Genomic DNA, 23,472 nt, shown 5'->3' on the forward strand with positions numbered 1-23,472 from the left:
ATATGTTACGCGGTGTACCTTTAACATTCAATCAATGAGAGGACATTTAAAAAAAAAAAAAAAAAAAAAAAAATCGACACACTGGGAAACTTATGAGCAAAAGATTGTGTAACGTTTTTGTGAAAACTTCAGCTGCATTTGTTACACCATAGTTTTTGTGTTTTTGAATGTACTGTGTACTGTAAAATGTCAGTTTGAATTGAATGCTCTGACTTTTAAGGCTTTGAATTTTGTCATAATTAATTCTGTGACCTTCAATGCTTCTAATGCCCCACAGAAACCCTGTACACAGACTGAAAAACACAACTACTACTGTGAACCCTGACGAAAGTGGGTAAAAGTGAAAGAAAAAAATCACATCTTCACTGAAACAAAGCCGAGGTCCACATTTTTCTTTCTCTCAAAAGGATTTTAATAAGGTGCTGGAAAATTGAACAGTCACATTTTTAGCTTCCCCCACAATAAAGAGGACATTTATTCCCGAAGCCCCCCTTTATACAAATACACAAGTACAGGTCTATGATACAGGAGAGAGGACACAGGAGACACAGTTTAGAGTCAAACCGGGGCGTTTAAGGCAGGAGATCCTCGTATAAAATAAATAAAAACATTTAAAAAAAACAAGCACCGGTAAACGCAGTAGAGATTTGACCAGCCTGGCGTTCACACGAGAGCAGAGGAAGTGGAATTAAAATAAAGCTGTATCCAGAAGTATTACTAAGAGTCTCTTTATGCTCACCTGCAAATGGAGCTAAAACAATGTGTTATATTATCGGCCAAGCTCATGTTTGTAAAGTTTTGTCCACTTTCTCCGATCGTGTGTGAACTCAGCCTCATCAGAGCAACACAGTAGTTCACAATATTAAGTTAAGTTAGAGTTATTTTGTAAAACCTCGGTGTCTAAAGTCTCAACAGGGCGGGGCACCGTTACATTTTGTCCCATAACAGTATGTCGGCCATACTCGGGTTCCGATACCGATACCTGAACGATACCTTTAACGATACTTGACACAAAAAAAAAGGATAATGTGTGAAAGATCTGCACATTTACAATATCGAGTTCATCTTCTATGTCAGAATGGGGAATAGTTTGGGGGAAAAACAGGGGAAATTGGGTAAAAATAAAGGAAAATTGTGTGGAGAAAAAAATGGGAGAAAATGGGGAATAAATTGGGGGAAATGGGGAAAATATAAGTCAGAAAAATGAGTAAAAATTTGGAAAAAAATTGGGAAGACGAAGAAAAAATGTGAGCAAAATTATGACAAAGGAAAAAATAAAAAATAAAAAAATAAATCATTTATTTGAACCAAGTCACTTCCTCAAACCTTTTAAACCCCGCCTGAACCGGGCACATTTTCTCCAGTTTGACTTTATCCAAATGTTAAAGCTTCTTGGAGACACGCAGCGGCAAAAACTAAAACAGAAAACGCAACAAAAAAATCAACAAGAAAATAATGAGAGGCACAAAAACGCAACAAAAACGTGGCAAAAAAAGTGGCAAAAATGAGATGAAAAGGAACATGATAAAGGCAACGACAACAAGGCAAAAACGGAGGATAGTGATCAGTTTAGGTCAGTTTTGCTGGTCTTAGCTTTCAAATGAGGCATTGACCTATAGGCTTTTAGATTCACGTAAAGCTAAACTGGAGAAAATGTGCTCGGTTAACCTCTTAACTCCCGCCTGAACCGAGAGGATCTTTTTCCTCACGTCATCAGATTTTTTTTTTCCATCATTTTTTTGTTGGGGATTCAACTCGATTTTGTAACTTTTTTGTCACATTTTTGTCATTTTTTCATCAATTTTTTCGTCAATTTTTTATCAATTTTTTGTCATTTCTTCGTCAATTTTTTGTCAATTTCTTGTGACATTTTTGTGACATTTTTGCCACTTTTTCATCAATTTTTCGTCACTTTTTTGTCAATGTTTTCTCACTTTTTTGTCACATTTCCATCGTTGTTTTCGTCTCAGTTTTGTCGCTATTTTCACAGCTTTTTTCCAGAAGCTTTTGGACTGGGGTAAAGCCAAACTGGAGAAAATGTGCTCGGTTAAAGCAGGGGTTAAAGGTCATAATGCTGTCCTTGGACCAACAGCATCAAAACTTGGATCTAAAGATGAAAAAAAACAAAAAAACAACTCACTTCCTGCATTCGAAACGATCATATTATCCGATATTAGCGGCGCCTAAACTTTCTTCCCGGTATCGTTTAACGGTGCCCAGCCCGACCGCTCAATTTCTGAAGTGCGTAACTATGGCGACGTCTCCTTTCCCTTAAATTCCAGAGCGCGTTCTTTGGCTGGTGCTGTGTCTAAAATCGGTTGGCGTCAGTAAAACCAGACTCTGAACGAAAAAACCTGTACAAAAACATACAAAAATAACAACTCATTTCTATATTACATTTACGTCAACAAAACACGGGTGAAAGAATTAAAAACTCGGATTCATCAGAAAAAACGGAGCTTCAGAAATAGCGACTATCTGATATTTCTGTTGCATAAAAGCGGGGTTTGTTTGGAGTTGCAGTACCACAAGTGACCACTAGTTGCATTCGAATTTACAAGTTTTCACCGTGTTTCGATAGTAACCGTTCAGAAAGTTAGAATAATGGCATTGTTAGTGTTGGAAAAAGGCAGACGTTTGTGTTCTTAGCATTATGATACATTTCCCGTAGGATTTGATGAGTAAAATGTCCCTCAAATGCATTTGTAATTTGAAAGAATCAAGTCCAGAGACTGTATTAACCTCTTAACCCCCACCTGAACCGAGCACATTTTCTCCATTTTCTCGGCTTTGCCCAGATCTAAAAAACGAGGATGAAAACGTAGCAAACGTGTCAAAAAAGCAGCAAAAAACGTGCCAGAAAAGAGGCAAAAACACGATAAAAAAAATGCAAAAACACGACTGAACGACTGAACAAACCCATGATGAAAAAGCAACAAAAACGCGATAAAAGAGCAACAAAAACACGACTGTGTGAAGGAAAAGCAACAAAAAAGCCACAAAAGAGCAACAAAAACGCGACTAAACATAACAAAAATGCGATGAAAAAGTGATGAAAAAGTGATGAAAAAGCAACAAAAAAAAGCCACAAAAGAGCAACAAAAACATCCTGAAAAAGCAACAAAAACATGACAAAAACGCAAGAAAAATGGGATGAAAAACTGATGAAAAAGTGGTGGAAAAGCAACAAAAAACGGCAAAAACACGACTGAAGAGTGATGAAAAAGCAAAAAACAAAAACCTCAAAAGAGCAACAAGAACATGACGAAAAAGCAACAAAAATGCGATGTAAACCTGACCAAAACAAGACAAAAAAACCTCAAAAAAGGAATGAAAAAAAAAGTGGTGGGAAAGCAACAAAAACAATATAAAAAAGCGACAAAAACAGGATAAAAATGCGGCGACAAAAAGGTTTTACATCAGTTTTGCAGGTCTTAGATTTCAAATGAGCCATTACACTGGCTAAGAAGCTTTTCGATTTGGGTAAAGCCGAACTAGAGAAAATGTGCTCGGTAAAGGTGGGGGTAAAGATGTTAATAGTGCCAATATTGTCTTTCCATAATATTTATACTCTTGTGGGTGATTCTTTTCCTTCGCTGTTGTTGTGGTCAAAGAATCAAAAACAAGTCAAATGTAGAAACTAAACTGAGGCTTTTTGGCTTGAAAACGACCGGTCGTGGAAGCCATTTTGAGGAACTTTTGACCATTCAAAAGCAGAAAATAACCTCTTATTCCCTTATAGTCTCAAAAACGAGCCTCCTGATTGGTTGAGAACACAAAGTACTTCCTAAAAAAGGTCCAAGGAAACATATTTACATCATTTGTAAACACGAACATGCCTGGTTAAAAGTACAGACGCCACATGGACTGAGAACAGAAGAGCTTTGTGACATTACAGCGTTTTCAGCGACATCACGTGACCAAAGAATGGATGGTTTTACTTCCCGAGCGGCAAAGAGAGAAACAAAGATGACAAAGCCGGGGTTCGTCCAGATCAAACTGTGAAAGAACAGTTCCAGAGCATTGGACTAATTTGTACACGTTTTGTTTTTACTTCTGAGTTACTTTGAGTTACTTAAATGACTTCTGAGTTAATTTGATTTACTTTTGAGTTACTTTGAGTTACTTCTGAGTTACTTTGAGTTACTTCTGAGTTACTTAAATGACTTCTGAGTTACTTAGAGTTACTTCTGAGTTACTTTGAGTTACTTGAATGACTTCTGAGTTACTTAAATGACTTCTGAGTTACTTTGAGTTACTTGAATGACTTCTGAGTTACTTTGAGTTACTTCTGAGTTACTTAAATGACTTCTGAGTTACTTAGAGTTACTTCTGAGTTACTTCTGGGTTACTTTGAGTTACTTGCATGACTTCTGAGTTAATTTGATTTACTTTTGAGTTACCTCTGAGTTACTTTGAGTTACTTCTCAGTTACTTTGAGTTACTTGAATGACTTCTGAGTTAATTTGATTTACTTTTGAGTTTCTTCTGAGTTACTTCTAAGTTACTTCTCAGTTACTTTGAGTTACTTGAATGACTTCTGAGTTAATTTGATTTACTTTTGAGTTTCTTCTGAGTTACTTTGAGTTACTTCTGAGTTACATTGAGTTACTTCTGAGTTATTTTGACTTACTTCTGACTTACGTTGAGTTACTGTTCAAAAGATAAACTTAAATTATTATTAAACCCACCGAGCAAAAGTGCAGTCAAAGATTTCCCTTTCCTTCGCTTTCCCCATTCTTGTTCTTGTGTTTCGTTTTGATGTGATGATTAATGTTGCGTAGGGTGTTGAAAAAGTACAAACCAAGTATTACTGAAGTCCTCGCATCCCAAAAAAGAAGTGAAAAATAACAAACACGACATTCTTACTTGTTCCGTAAAACACTTTTGAATGACTTCCATAAATCCTTGTCATCTTGGACAATGCCCACGCCAACAGGGAGGTCAAAAATCTACTTAACACCTCATTCTGGACTTTGAGTTACTTGAGAGTTACCTCTGAGTTACTTTGAGTTACTTCTGAGTTACTTTGAGTTACTTCTGAGTTACTTTGAGTTACTTCTGAGTTACTTTGAGTTACTTGAATGACTTCCGAGTTACTTAGAGTTACTTCTGAGTTACTTCTGAGTTACTTTGAGTTACTTGAATGACTTCTGAGTTAATTTGATTTACTTTTGAGTTACTTCTGAGTTACTTTGAGTTACTTGAATGACTTCTGAGTTACTTAGAGTTACTTCTGAGTTACTTCTGAGTTACTTCTGAGTTACTTCTGAGTTACGTGAATGACTTTTGAGTTACTTAGAGTTACTTCTGAGTTATTTTGAGTTACTTTGAGTTACTTCGAGCTACTCTGAGTTACTTAGTTACTTCTGAGTTACTTGAATGACTTCTTAGTTACTTAGAGTTACTTCTGAGTTACTTTAAGTTACTTTGGAGTTACTTCTGAGTTACTTTGAGGTACTTGAATGACTTCTGAGTTAATTAGAGTTACTTCTGAGTTACTTGAATGACTTCTTAGTTACTTAGAGTTACTTCTGAGTTACTTTAAGTTACTTTGGAGTTACTTCTGAGTTACTTTGAGGTACTTGAATGACTTCTGAGTTAATTAGAGTTACTTCTGAGTTACTTCTGAGTTACTTCTGAGTTACTTAGAGTTACTTGAATGACTTCTGAGTTACTTAGAGTTACTTCTGAGTTACTTCTGAGTTACTTTGAGTTACTTGAATGACTTCTGAGTTACTTTGAGTTACTTCTGAGTTACTTTGAGTTACTTGAATGACTTCTCAGTTACTTAGAGTTACTTCTGAGTTACTTCTGAGTTACTTTGAGTTACTTAGAGTTACTTCTGAGTTACTTTGAGTTACTTCTGAGTTACTTTGAGTTACTTGAATGACTTCTGAGTTACTTAAAGTTACTTCTGAGTTACTTAGAGTTACTTCTGAGTAACCAAGTATTACTGAAGTCCTCGCATCCAAAAAAAGGTGAAAAATACCAAACACGACATTCGCACTTGTTCCGTAAAACACTTTTGAATGACTTCCATAAATCCTTTTCATCTTGGACAATGCCCACGCCAACAGGGAGGTCAAAAATCAACTGAACACCTCTTTCTGTGGGTGAGTAATGTCACTGAACACGCTGTAATCACCCAAACAGAGGCTCTTATTTACCGCGGCGGTGTCTCGTTTTTAACCAGGCAGCGCATCAGCCCGAACTGATCGCCATGAGGGTAAACATGAACGACACCAATGCATCAATTTACACGTATTTATACATCTCCCGTTAAGTCCCTTGTTTCGTCCACCTTTTTTGTGCAATAATATTAAAGTTAGAGACAGTTCAGTCTTTTGCCGTCGTTTCATACGGACACGAACACGTCCAGGTAGAGGCGGTCGTAGGTTTCCCTGAAGAACAGAAGCAGGACGAGGCTGAAGAGACACGATCCCACCAGACACCAGTTCAGCCACGACACCTCTGCAAGAGAAGAAGAAGAAGATACGCGTCATAACAGGGCTTTATTATCAGTATCACCAGTGAAGAGGCAATTTGAAAACAGGTACACCTAAAACACTAGTGATTTAGTAAAGAGAGAGCTCCATGTTCCAGAGATAGTGCTATACCTTTGTTGTTATGGCGGCCATTTTGAATACCGAAGTAGAATTATGTAGCACTACCACATATCTCTACTCAGTATGAAAATGAAAGACAACTGATTGACAGTGGAATTTTTATGTACTCGTAATCATTGCTCAAGATAACAGAAAAAACACGGCCCCAGAGCCGTACGTTTATGGGAAGATACCAGTAAGTCTGTGTTTAAGATGCTACCATGCTACCGGTTAGCATTTAGCTTCAAAAGCTCAGCTCCAACCTCTCCAAGAGAAAGCCCTGAACCAAACTCCAAACCTTTGCTACAAGTTGTGACAGAGGTCAGAGCTTCAGTGTTCATAGATATGAGCCACACATGTGTTTATCGTGTTGAAGCCATTGGCAGTTGCTAACCACTAGCATGCTAAAGTCTTGAACAGCTTAACCACTGACTCAGACTGAGACTCTGTTGACATGACAAACTGTAAAAATCACAGAGAAAGCTTGTCTGTTTCCTCTTCGATGATTTAGTTTAGCCTGCATAATGCTACTTCGGTATTCAAAATGGCCGCCGGAACAATGTGGAAATGCATGTATAGCGCTGTTTGCATTAGACAGGCTGTGGTGGTAAGCTATGTATAGTGAGCCTCCAAAGATATTTGCCCCAGTCAGGCTAAATCCCAAATATAGTGCGGCGCTCAATGTGTTAAGAGTGATGAAAAAGCCACGAAAAAGTGCCAAAAACACTTCCAAAATGTGACAAAAACATGCTGGAAAAGCAACAATAATACAACAAAAAAGCGACAAAACCATGACTAAAAATCAACAAGAAAGCCTCGAAAGTGAGGCAAAAATGTGATGAAAAAGTGACTGAAACACAACAAAAAAAAACTATGCAAACACGACAAAACCGCTCAAATATGCAACAAAAGTGTGGCAACAAGGCATCGAAGTTTTATGGGTCTTAGCTTTCAAATGACAAGAAAATGCACTTGGTTAGAGCGGGAGGTAAGAGTTTAAGCTGTGAATGTGCAATAGAAATAAAGCCCACACTGACAATAACATCCCTGCTCAGCCTGAGATACAGCTTCATGCCCCACTGGTACAATGTGGCTGCGGTACCAGATTCTACCTCTCCTACTTTCTGCTTCTAAGAAAAACCTGACTCCCCAACAATAAAGCTGTTCAGTCCGAGGTGAGGCGTTGAATCTGGCTGAGCATCTAACGCCGCGGTTACTCGTCGTAATCTGGCGCCCTCAGGAGCCCAGTGATCTGCACTTTGTGAACCGGCAGAAATGAACAGAGCCACATTTAATATCTGCAGTGTCCGGGAGCCGTGTCGGTGATGGTGGGGAGATTGCGCTTTGTGTTTTATTTCCGTTTAGCGGAGCCAGGCTGAGGTTAAGGGGCACGACAACAGCGCCGCCTTCACAGTGAAACTTCCAGCCTTTTTTCAACTAAACATGGAACAAACACAGAGGAGAAGTGTGGTCAAACGTGTTGAAAAGGTCTAGATGATTCGGGGTATGTGGGCTCTCTCACAGGCCTAATATATATGCCCAGAGCCCCCACATGAAATAAGAGCTGCACTGTCCCCTATCATTTACATTCGATTACCAGGGTCCCAGACAAATGAAGAGACACTGTCGCTTTAAGGGCAGCGAGTTATTGATGCACAGTCACCGCAACGTGTTACAATCCTGCCCCTGAGGAAACGCATGTGGTTATAAGGGGGCGGAGCTTTTATCTTGGAGCTAAAGGCTAGTGTTAAATAATTACAATACAACATGTAAAAAAATATTTTTATTTTGTGTTAGCCTCAAGACAAAACCCCCACTGTTATGAACACAGAGGTTTCCTCTATGTAGTTAAGTCGTTACATCTCACGTAGGGCTGGGCCATAAATCAAACTATTATACGGCTCTTCACAACGTAAGTAGAAGCTCCGTTAATTTGAATGGGATTTCCCAATGTTCTACCGGTCATTATTTTCTGATAAAGGACCTGAAAAAAATAATGATGCTGCCAATGGCAACGGAGTTTGTGCTTTCATATCACTCCGCGTGTACGTAGCAGCGACACTATCTGTCCCGTCACTGAGAGAGAAGTCGGGGAATCGCTCGTGAAGTTAGCGTGAGTCTGACTTTCAACTTACCCAGAGATTCACCACCATTCCTCCAACTGCGCCTTCAGCTAAGCTAGGCTAGCTGCTAGCCTCGCTGCTTCTAGCCTAGCAAAACGTTGCCGAGCAACGCGCAAACTTTTGGGAACTATTTGTCGAACTATTTGTCATGGAAACCAGACCCCTCCGCTTCACGTTGGGGTCCGGTTCGCCCTGTCGGTGCTTATTTTCCTGATAATGACCAGCGTTCTACACATTATCCCTTACATAATTCACGTTTTTAAAAACAGACAATTTGGAAAATGCTTATGGTAAAATCGAGTCCACGAGCGGCCAATTTATCAGCGTTTCAGATGCTCCGTAGTGAAATGACACCAGCGGAGAAGCAGCGACTTTCTGACGATCTGCTGCTTCACAAAGGCCAAAGTGTTGTGTTTTAAGAGGATGCGCTGGAGTTTTCTTTCCCACTTTCCTCGGTTCTGCTCCTGGGCCTTTCTCTCACTCTGCTCTGAGCGGACCATTTAACTCCGCCCCTTTCCCTCGAGTCTCCATGGAGACGGTTGTCAATCACAGCAGAGGCATGAAGACGATAAAACTTTTGAAAACTCCATGGCTTATTAAGAGGTTTTTCTTTTGAGAGCAGACGAGGAATATCTACACTGCAAAAAGTAAATATCAAGCATTGGCTTAAATGACTTGAATTGAGGAAATGTTTCTTGTTTTGAGCGGTTTTCACTCATTTAGACACTTTTCCTGATCGGACCAAGTTTACTTTGCTTGTTTGAGGACATTTCAGACCAGTTCTAGGGTAAATCTCGCTTGAAATAAGAAAGTAAAATTGCCAATGAGATAAGACCAATTTTCTTACCCCATTGGCAAAGAAAATGACCTGAAATAAGGACGAAATGTATTGAAACGAGTCAGAAACATCTCAGAACAAGTGAAATAATCTTGGACAAATGCCCAACAACTTCTTAACTAGTCAAAACAGCTAAAATTTTGATTATTATGCTCAAATTGAGATGTTTATACTGATCTAGTTCATTACTTTTTGCAGGGTAAACAGAAAAAAATGTTTTTAAATAAAGGGTTATGTTTTCTTAATGGGCCTAACTGTAGCTCCATTATGAAATATTAATGAGCAGGACTCTTAGCAGGTTTCTTCATATGAAAGATCAGGAGACTTTTTAAAGTTAATTTCAAATAAAATCACATAAAATCCATTAAAATTGCAATTGTCCAAAAAAAAACCCAAGATTTTATTTTTTGGCCGTATCGTCCAGCTCTAATACCGTGTAATGTTTTTAACCTGCTTACTTGTACTCATTGTCCTTTACGAAATCTTGAGCTATCTCTTCATTTGTCTGGGACCCTGCCATAGATCTTTACAGTAATGCTCCCGAGTGGGCTGTGAAATGAACATGGCTGCTCGTCTCCTCCTACGAAGCCTGTTCCTAAAAAGGGCACCAAAAAAAAAAGTCCTGACCGGCTACGAGCCTCCACAGAGCTCCAGAACCTGTCAATCATGAACTAAAGCTTCCACTGTTTATTTCAAATATGCAAAAACCAGCGAGGTGTAAAAATATGACACATAGCCCAGCGCTGTCACATGGAGCCCGGCTTTAAAGCAGCACAAACGAGGTCCAAAGCTACAAAAGAATCCTGCTTCCAAAGTGTCTTCTGGAGTAAATCTGCACAACTCCTGGTATGTTTTTTTTCTGGATAAAACAGAACAACATGGTTAAATCCTCAAAAAAGTCTAAGTCTAAGGTTGTCCCGTGATTTGGAAACCTTCAGCCGTGCGTTGCATGAATAATAATAACAATAATTCTCCGGTGCGGCACATCCTCGTTAACCCAGGGCTGAACCCAAACAGCGGAGGATAAAGCAGCTCCATTTCCACGGCTCGGCGCTCCCCGTGTGAGGACGGGGGCACAGACGGGAGCAGGTGCGGGGCTTTCCACAAAGAGTCTGCAAAGAACCGGCAATTCAGAAGTTTCACGACGTCACAAATGAAAGGATTCAGACGCAAATGCTCTGGCCTTTTCAGAGATGCTCTGACTGGAAATATGGCTCAAGTCTCGCTCTTTATTGGGTTTGTATTAACCTTCCATCAATAGGATTTTTGTTTTTCTTCATTTGATGGCTCACATTGTGAAAGAGTGGTTCAGGGAGCGAGAGACATTATTTTCATGCATAGATTGACCGCCACACTGCAAAAAGTGAATATCAAGCATTGGCATAAATGACTTGAATTGAGGAAATGTTTCTTGTTTTGAGCGGTTTTCACTCATTTAGACACTTTTCCTGATCGGACCAAGTTCACTTTGCTTGTTTGAGGACATTTCAGACCAGTTCTAAGGTAAACCTCGCTTGAAATAAGAAAGTAAAATTGCCAATGAGATAAGACCTCAGAACAAGTGAAATAATCTAGGACAAATGCCCAACAACTTCTTAACCAGTCAAAACAACTAAAATTTGGATTATTATGCTCAGATTGAGATGTTTATACTGATCTAGTTGTTTACTTTTTGCAGTGCACGCATAGATTGACAGCCAGAGTCCAGATCTTATTTATCTTATTTAAAGAAATGTAAATACAGTTGTGCTCAAAAGTTTACATACCCTGGCAGAATTTTTGACCATTTTTTGACCATTAACTTTTTCAAAGAATATGAAAGTTACCACAAGAAAGAAAAACGTTTTGAATCTTCTTCAGTTTTAGACAAAGAATATTTTTTTCTTATTTTAAGACAAACTAAGATCAACAACTATCTCTCTGTGAGAAGCAGTTCTTACATTAAGATGTAAGAACTGCTTCTCACAGAGAGATAATACATTCCATTCTTTAAAGTGGGCGGCTCGGTGGCACAGTGGTTAGAGCCTCAGCTTCACAGCTCGAAGGTCCCGGGTTCGATTTCCACCAGGACGAGGCCTTTCTGTGTGGAGCATGTTCTCCCCGTGTCTACCACTAAAAACATGTACAATAGATGAATCCTCCGGCCAGGTGATAAGATAAGGTAAGAACATTTTGCTCAAAAATGTGTGTAATTTAGAACATTTTACTTAAATCAAGCAACATTTAAGTAAAATATCCCACAATTTTTCACTAAATAAGAATGTTTTCCTTAAATGATTCAATTTTCTGAGGACATTTTGCTTAATTCTAGTTATTTATTTGCTTAAATTTTGTTTCTTTCTTGTTTTATGATACGAAAAATATTCTAGAAATAAGAATTCTTAGCAAGAAAAAAATGCTGACCCCAATGGCAAAATCTTTTCCTTAAAACAAGACAAAATGTCTTGTTCTGGGGGAAAAATCTTTCCCTCAGATCTTGCATTGATGATGGGAGACTGAGACCACTCCACAAAACCCTCTCCAGCACAGCCCAAAGATTTTCAATGGGGTAAAGCTCTTGACTCTGTTGAGGCCGATCCATTAGTGAAAATAATGAACAAAATAATAAACAAAACCATTTCAACGCAGTGGATTCCATTAAAGGCAGACGACAATCATAAGCGATTCGTTTTTTCACCAAACTGTGTCAAAACAAGACAAAATCAGAGCCTAAACAAAGCTAAAATGATACTAAAACAGGAAAGTCATGACTAAAACGGAGCTGACTCTGCGTTTCTGTTTCGGGTCGAGCTTAGACAGGGGTAATCGAGGCACTTAAATCCAGAGCTGGAAGTTAAGGAGGTTTCACTCGGTGCAGTGTGATCTATGGGAACAGGGACAGGAGACTAAATGAACCAGAAACAAGATTAGAAGATAAAAAAAAAGAAAGAGCTGGTTGTATTCTCTTCACCTTTTGCTTCAAAGTTAATTATAAAAGTGTCCACAGTTCGAAAAGCCAAAGAGGCGACCAAACTTAATGCACACTTAGAGCAGAGTTAATTAGAGATGGCATCAGGAGTTATCAGACAGAAGCAGAACGGAATCGATCTGAGGAATAACCAAAGATAGAACACTTTTACCTAAGCATGTGGTTTAGTGAAGATGGAAGAACAGTGAAGTGAAGAGTCTTTGTAGCCCATATTATTATGATTTTTGTTTGGCTGCATCATCAGTAAGCTCTTTAGTTAAACACTGCAACTTTTTTGAGTTTAGTCTGAACTGTCAAGAGAAATGCCCAACATCAAGGCACGGCAACTTCATTTATACACAAGGCAACTTCATTTATACACAAGGCAACTTCATTTATACACAAGGCAACTTCATTTATACACAAGGCAACTTCATTTATACACAAGGCAACTTCATTTATACTGCACATTTCGTACACAAGGAAACTGAAGGCGCCGTACAAAAGAAGATCAGCCAAATTACAATTAGGTCAATGTTACGGCAAAGCACATAAACATCAAGACACATTGTGTACACACTACACAAGGATTTTTTACTTGAGCAGGGGAGCGGCGCCCAGAGCCGGTGCTGGCCCTTCTGGGGCCCTAAGCAAAAATCCTCATGGGGGCCCTACAGTAGCATGGTTAATCGACGAAGAGCGAATCCATTTACGGTCAAAACAGTTCCACTGTGCAGTAGTGCAGGGCAGAGGTGGCCCCGCCCCTCTGTGTGAGAACCACTAACCACTAAGCCACTGTGAGACTGGGATTTAAGATGACGACTAGTCTATTTCCCAACTTTATAAAATGGCAAATGGTCACATTCTCTCACCTCTGGTCCCTGACCCACAGTTTGGGAACCACTGATTAAAAACTAACTGAAAATTTCTGTCTGACCACTGACAATTAGCCTGTGAGTCGCCAAACTCGTTTTGTGCACATTCAGAGAACCAGAGTTACTGTAAAAAAACGGTGTGTATGAGAACCATGTGGATTCAACTCATCTTTGAGACAAAACAGGACAACGCTTTGATTAAGGCTCATTCATACTTCACAAGACGCAAGAACTTCTTGTTCTTGCACCCTGAGCTGCAGAACAAAATGAAGTCACATTTGCCTTGTCGCCATGGAACTGTTGTCAGTTACAAAACGTCTCCATGGACAAGACAAAAGTGACTTCATTTTGTTCTGCAGCTCAGGGTGCAAGAACAAGAAGTTCTTGCGTCTTGTGAAGTATGAATGAGCCCCCCCCTGTCGACCGCTAGCATAAACTAAATTTATGTGATATGTTTTTAAAACTCACACGCGACCATTTAGATTGAGATGCTAACAATACATTTAGATTATTAGCTCAGTGAAGCGCTAATCAGTGATAAAAGACGTCTTTATTTGATGATGATCAAAATCGCCACTTTTCCACATAAATGTCCTAATGTGTAGAATGAGCCCAGACCTGTTCACCACAACTGCCTCTAAAATCCTGCACTGTCACTCAGAAAGGTGTTAATTCGGGTCTGAAGTGCCGTCATGCACGAGCTTAATATAGAAGCTGCAGTTACACGTATGACCTGAGGTGGCAGTAGTGAGTATAAAAATGGCCGACTTGCATCCAGTCCCTTTAATGAGGTCTGAAAAGGTCTAGTGACACACGGGTCAGTGCAAAATAGGATAGTTCTAATTGGATTATGGATTGAATTACGTCCAAAAATGCTTGAAAGTTGCCTAAAACAAGCAAAAAGATATAAATCTGCAAGAGGCAGCAATATTGGGTTGTCAGGAAAAAGAATCTTTGGCTTTAATCTTCCCCACATGAACAGAACTGGTGGTGTCTGTTCCCCTCACACTCTCAGCGGGCAGAGAGCAGACGGAACAGGCGGACAGCGTTCTCTGGATCACAAGCTGCAAAAATATTTATTTACGTCAAAAACCTGCTGTAAAGTTGCTGCGATACAATGGTTCGTGTCATGAATCATTTCATGACCGACCCGATATGGTGGAAACCCGTGACCCCTGCTTCCCTGAGCAAACTGTGTCTAAACCAAGAAAAAAGCAAAAATGAAATGATCCATAATCAAAATGAAGTCAAAGCCCCCACAGTCTGGGGCTTTGACTTTCCAGAACTCAGATTCAGATTCAGATTCATTTATTGGCCATTTGCAGTTTGAAAAACCACTTTGGAAAAAAAAAAGTGCCCTACGCCCTGAGCCATGGTATCAAGCTCTATTTCCATCTGCTCAACAACTGCCCAACGGCCTCACTGTCTGCTCTGGTCCCAAGACCCAGCGATCAATCCGTGCGTTCAACCTGATCCACCACAAACCAAATCTTACCCAAACCTCACCACAGGAACACCTACTGACAAAAGTCATTATTCTGTGAGCTCACCAGAGCCTGGAACAATAACCATAAGAACCATACTGTCTCCCGGATTTTTAAAAAGACTATGCTGAAACATCTGACCGACAGCTGCTGTTGTGATCACCAGTGACGGACACTGGAGCCTCACACCAGTGTGTTCCTCCTATTGTGTGGGACAGTATGTTTTTGTATGTTTGTATGTTTTTGTGTCGAGTGTTGATGTTGATGTTTTGTGAACCTGCTGAAAATCAGTTTGTACTGAGCCAGGCCCGATTATTATTATTATTTTTTTCATCTTTCCTGCCTAATAAATAAAATGAAATTAAATGAATAAAGTCACATAATGCGGATGAACCTGAGAACGACCTGAAGAGCCTAGTACCACAGTTTGAGAACCAGCCCTTTAAAGGGATGTTTCAGGATTTTTGACATAGGGCCTCATTTCCATTTCCCTTCACGCAGTTCTTATATTTCAAAAGTTTCGTGGCGCTAGGCTAATGCTAGGCTAGCGCATTTCTATGGTATCAGCTAGCCTGCATTAAAAACAGTGTGACCCGCTCCACAGAGCACCTGAGGCAAATCACTGATAACACCAGACTAACCATGTCTGTGTCGACATAACCATGTTTGGAATATAACTGACCTGCATCACATGAATGATCGCATTTTGAGGGACTATTTTCTAGCAGATCACTCCACCGCTGCGTAGCTTATACAACCACGAAGCTAATGCTGCTCAAATATAAGTTATTTTAAATGCAAAATGGTCAAAATTATTCTATGGACACAGACATTTATATGGTTAGTCTGGTGTTATAAGTGATTTGCCTCAGGTGCTCTGTGGAGCGGGTCACACTGTTTTTAATGCAGGCTAGCTGATACCATAGAAATGCGCTAGCCTTGCATTAGCCTAGCGCCACTTAACTCTTCAAATATAAGAACTGCATGAATTACAAAAAGAATATCTCCAGAAATCAGCAACACTAACTAGGAAATGTGGCCCTATGTCAAAAATCCTGAAGTATAACTTTAAGTCAAGGATGGTTACAACTAAAGACAAGATGTTTTCACGTGCCCTCCTCAAGAAAACGTCTCCTGAAAATGACCGACGAGTTAAATATCTGTCCATTTCTCCGTCCTAAACCCGCCCCCGTGTCCGACCATTTTCTCCAATCCTAATTTGTCTTGATTACGAGACGCTTCATCCTGAATTCAACGAAACAAATCAAAATCCGAGACAGTCCCACGACCATCAAGAACCCGGTTAGACTCGGAGACGGATGGCGGCCATGTTGGAGAGGTTATCGACTGCCCCGACCATTGATGTGAGCTATTATTAGAGGTACGCTGGCGACAGGTGGTTCATCATATTAAGAGCCCATTCCGGCGTCTGCCACCTGGCCACAGACACGCAGGCCGGACACGCTCCGTCGGCCATATTGGGACTGTAATCGCTCTTAATTGAGGTCAGCGTAATAGATGAGGCTCGAGGCCGTCTCTCTCATGACGGAGGGGTTTGAAAGATATAGAGACCTCCGCTGATGAACTATGGGGCCATTATATTCAGACATATTCATAATCGTAGACCTCGATGACCGCGATGGATCAAGGCAGGGATCAATGAGCCACGAGCAGAGTAAATTAAAACTTCAACGGCGCATTATGGGGAATGTCGGGGATTACAATAAACAAGACCGAGGCACGACCCTGGAAAGAATCGATAGAATAATCACTGGAATGCTTCTATGGTGCATCTTTATCTGAAGTTAAACCTGATAAAAAGCACTGAAGCGTGGTATTATATGCAGTAGGTGTTATGGTTTTGTTCAGACCGGTGTCCACAGTGGGAGGAGGGAAACTCTTGCATCAGGGGCTTGAAATTAAACTTAACAGCATTACGTTTTATACATTTGTAATCGGGGGCGGACTGACCATATGTCCATTCTGGAAGAGCACAGAAGGGCCACTGGCTCTAGGGCCCCTCACTTTACCTTACCCTTACCCTCACCCCCGGGCGTAACCGCACTACAAAAAGTGAATATCAAGCATTGGCTTAAATGACTTGAATTGAGGAAATGTATCTTGTTTTGAGCGGTTTTCACTCATTTAGACACTTTTCCTGATCGGACCAAGTTTACTTTGCTTGTTTGAGGACATTTCAGACCAGTTCTAGGGTAAATCTCGCTTGAAATAAGAAAATAAAATTGCCAATGAGATAAGACCAATTTTTTTACCCCATTGGCAAAGAAAATGACCTGAAATAAGGAGGAAATGTATCGAAACGAGTCAGAAACATCTCAGAACAAGTGAAATAATCTGGGACAAATGCCCAACAACTTCTTAACTCGTCAAAACAACTAAACTTTGGATTGTTGTGCTCAATTTGAGATGTTTATACTGATCTAGTTAAATACTTTTTGCAGTGCGAGCTTTACCCAAATCTAAAAGCTTAAAAGAAAAGCATCCAAAAACAAAACTGTGCTGGAAAAGCAACAAAAAAGTGACAAAAAAAGTGAGAAAAACACAACAAAATGTGACGAAAACGTGATGACAAAGCGATGAAAAAAACTGTGGGAAAAAAAAAACATGACAAAAAACCCCAGAAAATCATGAGATGAAAACACAACGAAAAAGTGACAAAAAAGTGACGAAAACAGGCCAAAAAGCCACAAAAAAAGTAATGAAAAAGCAGCAAAAACAAACAAAAATGGAGCGACAACGTGACATAAAGTTACCATCACTTTTCTAGATTGTAGCTTTCAAATGAGGCGTTACAGTGTCGCTCTCCAGTCAAGAAGCCTTTGGATTTGGGTAAAGCCGAACTGGAGAAAATGCTCTCGGTTAAGGCGGGGGGTAAGAGGTTAATTATGTATTTGTGGAAGTGTCGCATTTACGCTAATTTGGGCCAGGCTGACCAGAGTCCAGGGCTGTTTTTCAGTCCCAGTCCGGCCCTGTTTGTAATTGTATCTGTAAGAATTAAATGGTAACAATGAAATGCAGGCGCTAGAGCTGGTGAAGACTTTGACTGGGGCTCCTCCTGCTGGCAGCTGTCGGAACAACTTATTAAAAAACTAACTTTGTTTCGATTTATGGTGTGGTTTATAGCTTCACTCTGACAAAGACAGCTCACGACCGATATGTTGATTTTTTAGGGCTTTAAAAATGCGGAGAGCAGTTTTACGTTTTAACTATGACGCAATTGTTACATTACTCAAAGCTGCACGAATTGAGTGAAATATTACTCTGGGTCTTTGCATGATATGTCTCCTTTAAATTCGAGACAGTTTCGCAGACAAAGGTTCTTCAGCTGTCATCTGGACTCAGTGGTTTAGGTGCTGAATGCTTCGCTTTTAATCCAAGAGGTTTAATTGAAATATGAAGCGTAATAACCTTTTTATACAAACTCTTTAAGCCTCAGAATTGCATCTTAAGACTAGGTCACAACCGGTCGCTCCAGTAGTTTTGGAACTTTTTAACCCAAAGACGCAGAATCGATGGAGACGTGTCTTTCCCCTCTCTCTCCCTCAGCGCCTTTCTTCCTCCTCTCTCCCCACTCTCCGCTCCGGAGACACTGCAGGCGACGAACCTTCTGTTAGGGCATGTAAACTTATATTTGCTGATGATCGTTTTTCGTCTTGCCTGATGAATGAACGGAGAGACTTCATGCCTGTGCGTAAAGTCTGCCCTGATCGTTGGCACATGTTTCTTTTACTCCCGTTCCTCCCCATTCTCTTTGAATACGGCCGTATTCCTACATTAATAAAACTGTGGCGCAAATACACCCCCCCCACTCTACCCCCCATTCAGTTTATTCAGTTACTATGAAGATCTTTGAACATCTGTCTTTTCTACTCATTTCAAGTGACTTGTGAAAACCGCAACAACAACAAAGAAAATAATCCAGATTCTTTGACATATAGCAACTTTTTTCACAGTAACGCAAATAGTTACTGTCCCTGGTAACGAGTTACGGTACGGCACGGTCGCGCAGCGGTTAGCGCTCTCGCTTCACAGCTAGAAGGTCCGGGTTCGATTCCCACCAGGACGGGGCCTTTCTGTGTGGAGTTTGCATGTTCTCCCCGTGTCTGCGTAGGTTTCCTCCGGGTACTCCGGTTTCCCCTACCACTAAAAACATGTACAATAGGCCAGGATGAATGAGAGTGTGTTTGAGAGTGCGCATGGGGGACGACGGATGAAAATTTGCCTAAGGCTACAATCCGGTGTGGCTTGTTCATTAACTTGCACTGTCCCTACCAAATAAACCATAAATAAATAAAACCATAAATAAATTATTATTATAGAGTAATTCAGTTACTAACTACAGTAACTTTTTGAAACATTTAGTGAGTAACTATAACTAATTACTTTTTAAAAGTAACGCTCCCAACACTGCTCTCTGTACATGTTGCGTAAGTCGTTGAATTTCCCGTTCGGAGAGAGTGCATCAATCGCACGAAAACTCCGAAATACAGAAAGCTTCAGAGGTGCCTGTGGCCAGGACAAAGTTTTTGCCATATGCCGAGAGGAAGAGGGAAGGCGAGGAGAGCAGGCGTCAGGGAGGGAGCAGAGAAAAAGCCATTACAGTGGTGTGAGCGTAGCAGCAATTCAGCAAAGGTGTTTGGATCCATGCAAATGTATGACATGTAATTTAGTCACCTTTCTCTCTCCAACTCCCGGAAAGTGAGTCATACTGTTCAAACATGCACCTTCTCTGTATCCAAGGAGATTTATAGACTATACCTATCCAAATTGCCCGAGAGGTATTGCTGGGTTGCAGGTTCTAGAATATGATGATGTCACCGGACCCAGCGGGGGGCAGGAGCCAGTTTTTCCTATTAACAGCATTACACTTTCACAAGTTGTAGCTAAAAAGAAAATGTATGAATTAGAAAAATGATCATTAATATCAGTCACTGGGTCCATGATCTCTCTGTACAAGACCAAAAATGTCCTCAAAAACAAAATTATTTTTCCTCTATATAATAGTATAGGCCTTTAGAATGCTGTGATGTCGCCTGCAACCCAGCAATAGCCTCCGGTAATACATTTGAGAGATACGACAAATGCACAGTGTTGGTGCAAACAACGTACAGATCGTGTGCAGTTCTTGAAACACAAAAATCGTCCATCCATCCATCCATCTTCTTCCACTTGTCCGTTGCCGGGTCGTGGGGGCAGCTGTTGGAGCTGCCCAAATCCCATTGCACCAGCCCCTATGGCTCCTCCTGCAGGTGTTGGGTCCACGGGAGGACGGCCTCATGGTCCTAAACGGGCCTGTCGGTCTCTCATAAGGGGCTTCTGAACCGGTTTAGTCCTAATTTGATCTAGGCCCGGAAATCCATCAATGATCAGCCATTTGCCACGACGATGCGCAGTAGAAATCTAATAAACTTGGAGATAATTTTTCCATTTTTCCTCCTGTTTCTGTCTCTTAAATTTCATCGCCAAAAGTTTTAAATTCCTCACTCTCTTTGTGCCAACTCATCTCTGCTTAGAACACCTCCGCATCTCGCTCTGGCTGCACCTCCTGACTTCAAATGCTCCGAAGTTTAGCATCACAGTCAAACTCCCGGGCAATTATTTCTCTCTGCTGCATAATTCCTGGTTCGATTCAAGTCGATGCCACTCTTCTCCCCCTATAAACTCCTTTCTTTTTTTTTTTCTCCCCCTCTGCTAAAAACCTATTGAGCCCTTCACAATACCTCGGCGCTGCTTCGTATTCCTCGGCCGTCCGGCGGTAAGTGACACAAACAGAAAGCATATGAGATGAAGGAGGGGGGGGGGGGGGGGGAGTTGTAGGTAATTTTGGCTGGTGGCGCACTTCATTGGTGCTGTGGAGGCAGTCGCATGGCCCGCTGCCTCTTAAAACGGAACAGGAGCGGCGTCTGGGGGCCCGCTCGGCGATCCGTGAAGCGGAATGGCCGAGCTTGTGGATGTTAAAACGGACAATCATGAGCAGGTTTTGCCGGTGGATGTGTTTTAGCATTCGTAACAAGATGGCCGAAGGGAGAGAGGGATATTATGCACCGTAAACCGGGCGTAGACGGAGCGTAATAGAAATAAAAGCCGATGTGACGAGGTGCGATTGAAGAGAGAATTGGAAAAGTGGAATGCGCGGCTGTTATGAGACACGGGGGATGTGGTAGAACTTGGGCTTGTACTCAGGGTCATCTTCAATTTTAGATTAAAGATGATTCACTTTGTGCTTTAGTAATGCATTCAAGTTAGACCTGATTTAGTCCGGGTTTCTTCTTGATCTTGGCCTGGTGGTACATGGAGAGAAACGTCCGAGAACCACAGACCCGATAGACTATGAATTGCCTGATGAAAAAGACCCCTCCTGGAACCACCACCTTAACGTGGAGGAGGGGTTTGAGCGCCTGAATGAACCTGGGGGCTCTGCTGTCGGGGTCCTAGGTGACGGGTCAGACAAAGAGCCCCTTATGAGAGACCAACAGGCCCGGTTAGAACCATGAGGCCGTCCTTCTGTGGACCCACCACCTGCAGGAGGAGCCATGGGGGCTGGTGCAGTGTGATTTAAACAGGACAAGTGGAAGAAAATGGATGGATGATCAAAAAGAAAAAGGTCACACGCTCTAATCTTTTGTTGGACCACCTTTGGCATTTGCTGTGGCTTTGTTTCAATAAGCTTCTGCAATGTCAATGTCATTCATTTGTCACAAAGAACTTGGATTGATGATGAGAGAGCGTGACCAGCACATCCCAAAGACTCTCAATGGGGTTCAGATCAGTGTTAATTTCGTCGACTAAAATATTTAGTCTTAATTTTAGTCAAAGTGATATTTTTGACGACTAAAATTGGATTAAAACTAAATTAAAAGTTTCTCATGAGACTAAAACTGTGACTAAAATGTCCAGATATTTTAGTCGACTAAAATAAGACTAAATAAAAATGAAAGGGAGAGACTAAAATCATCCAAACTTCTATTGAGCGTCTGAAAGAGCCTCAGATCATGTAGATTCTCTGCCAAAGGATCAGCTCTGAGCTTTGTTCATGTGGAGCAGCTCCATGAAGCAGAGGAACAACATTAAATATGATTATAATGAATATTATCAATGCAAAGTCGACTAAATTAGTCTTAAATTTAGTCGACTAAAACTAGACTAAAATTGAAAAGATTTTTTCAACTAAATCTCGACTAAAATTAATTTACATTTTAGTCAAAAGACTAAAACTAAAACTAAAATAAAATATGTTGTCAAAATTAACACTGGTTCAGATCTATGTGTGGTAATGATGTTTCATGCTCCCTGAAACACTCTTTCACAATGTGAGTCCGATGATTCCTGTCATCGTCATCTTGAAATATGCCTGTGCGTCAGGGACGAAGAAACCTGTCATTCAGGATGTTCAGGTCATCGGCTGGTCTCATTCTTTGGGCTCATAGTGATGCTGAACCTAGACCTGACCAACTGCAGAAGCCTTTATGTTTGGTCAGGAAGTGTATATTCATGATAAGGTTTAAAACAAAATAACTGTGAAGTGTTAATATACTTTATAAATGTATATGTATTGTATTTAATTAGCCAAGTTTTAGTAGAACAAATTCAATAATTGTTGCAATATAGTGTAAACAACAACAACAGCAGCTGTATCAGCAGTACCTACAGCAGGGGGAGGCAAGTTTGCTCAGTGAGGGCCGGTTTTCTTCATCGTCAAAAGACCAAGGGCGGGACCCTCCAAATTGAAGCAATTGAAGTAAAGCATCACTTTCTACATATGTCAGTGTTGTACATCATACACACTGTAAATGACCATCTTAAATTAGATGAATTACTTAAAATCACGTGAATAAAGTTTTTTTTATGCTAAATTTGAGTCGGTTTGAACTAATCTAAGATCAGATAAAAAACGCTAATGCAAATGGAACAAGGAGAAATCCCACTTTAAATCAAATTTTAAAAAAAATATTGTGAAAATCATTTATTCTTCACTTGAAATTATACAAAATAATCCAAATTATTCCATGGGCAAGAATAGGTTCTATCTGCTCTAAGGCCAGACCAAATCTACTCCAACTTTAGATTTAATCTCTTAATTCAAGTAGATCTAAATTCATTTCTACCTTTAGATGACTATTCTTTTAGGATTATGGCCTAAAGGGTGCTCTGCTAAGACATTTTAAGGAATTGACAGTATTTTTCACATTTCTAGAGTACTTTAACAGGCATTTGATCTCTGATTTGGGTCATAATACTTCTCAAAATCATCTCGCGGGCCAGAGTTTGATGATGGAGGGCTGATTTTGGCCCCCGGGCATGACGTTGCCTTCAGTGACTTTACCTCATTAATTTGTTAACTCACAGAAAACGTGATATTAGATCATTTTGAAAGAGTCAGTTCAGCATTAATTCCTTTATAAGTCATGTGTCACCGACCTCTGTAATAAAAGTTGGAAAACTGGTAAAGTTGATGCCAAAACACAACAGTGTTTCCATAACTTTGCAAAAGAAGTGAAACAGCGCCCCCAATTTGACACTGGTGGCCAAACAGTGTACTGCATCCATATTTACCATTGAGAATGAATGGGAGAGAG

General features: G+C 40.5%; 1 protein-coding gene across 1 annotated transcript in view; it reads right to left on the reverse strand.

The window, feature by feature from the left end:
- Positions 1-6,018: 6,018 nt before the first annotated feature.
- Positions 6,019-23,472, reverse strand: part of slc49a4 (solute carrier family 49 member 4) — a 156,951-nt gene continuing 139,497 nt past the window's right edge. Inside the window, exon 9 of the mRNA XM_079563451.1 lies at positions 6,019-6,474. Coding sequence (XP_079419577.1) covers positions 6,359-6,474 — 116 coding nt within the window. The 3' untranslated portion in view covers positions 6,019-6,358. The remainder of the gene's footprint in view (positions 6,475-23,472) is intronic.

The sequence above is a fragment of the Gobius niger genome (assembly GCF_951799975.1).
Source record: "Gobius niger genome assembly, chromosome: 9".
NCBI classification, from domain to species: domain Eukaryota; kingdom Metazoa; phylum Chordata; class Actinopteri; order Gobiiformes; family Gobiidae; genus Gobius; species Gobius niger.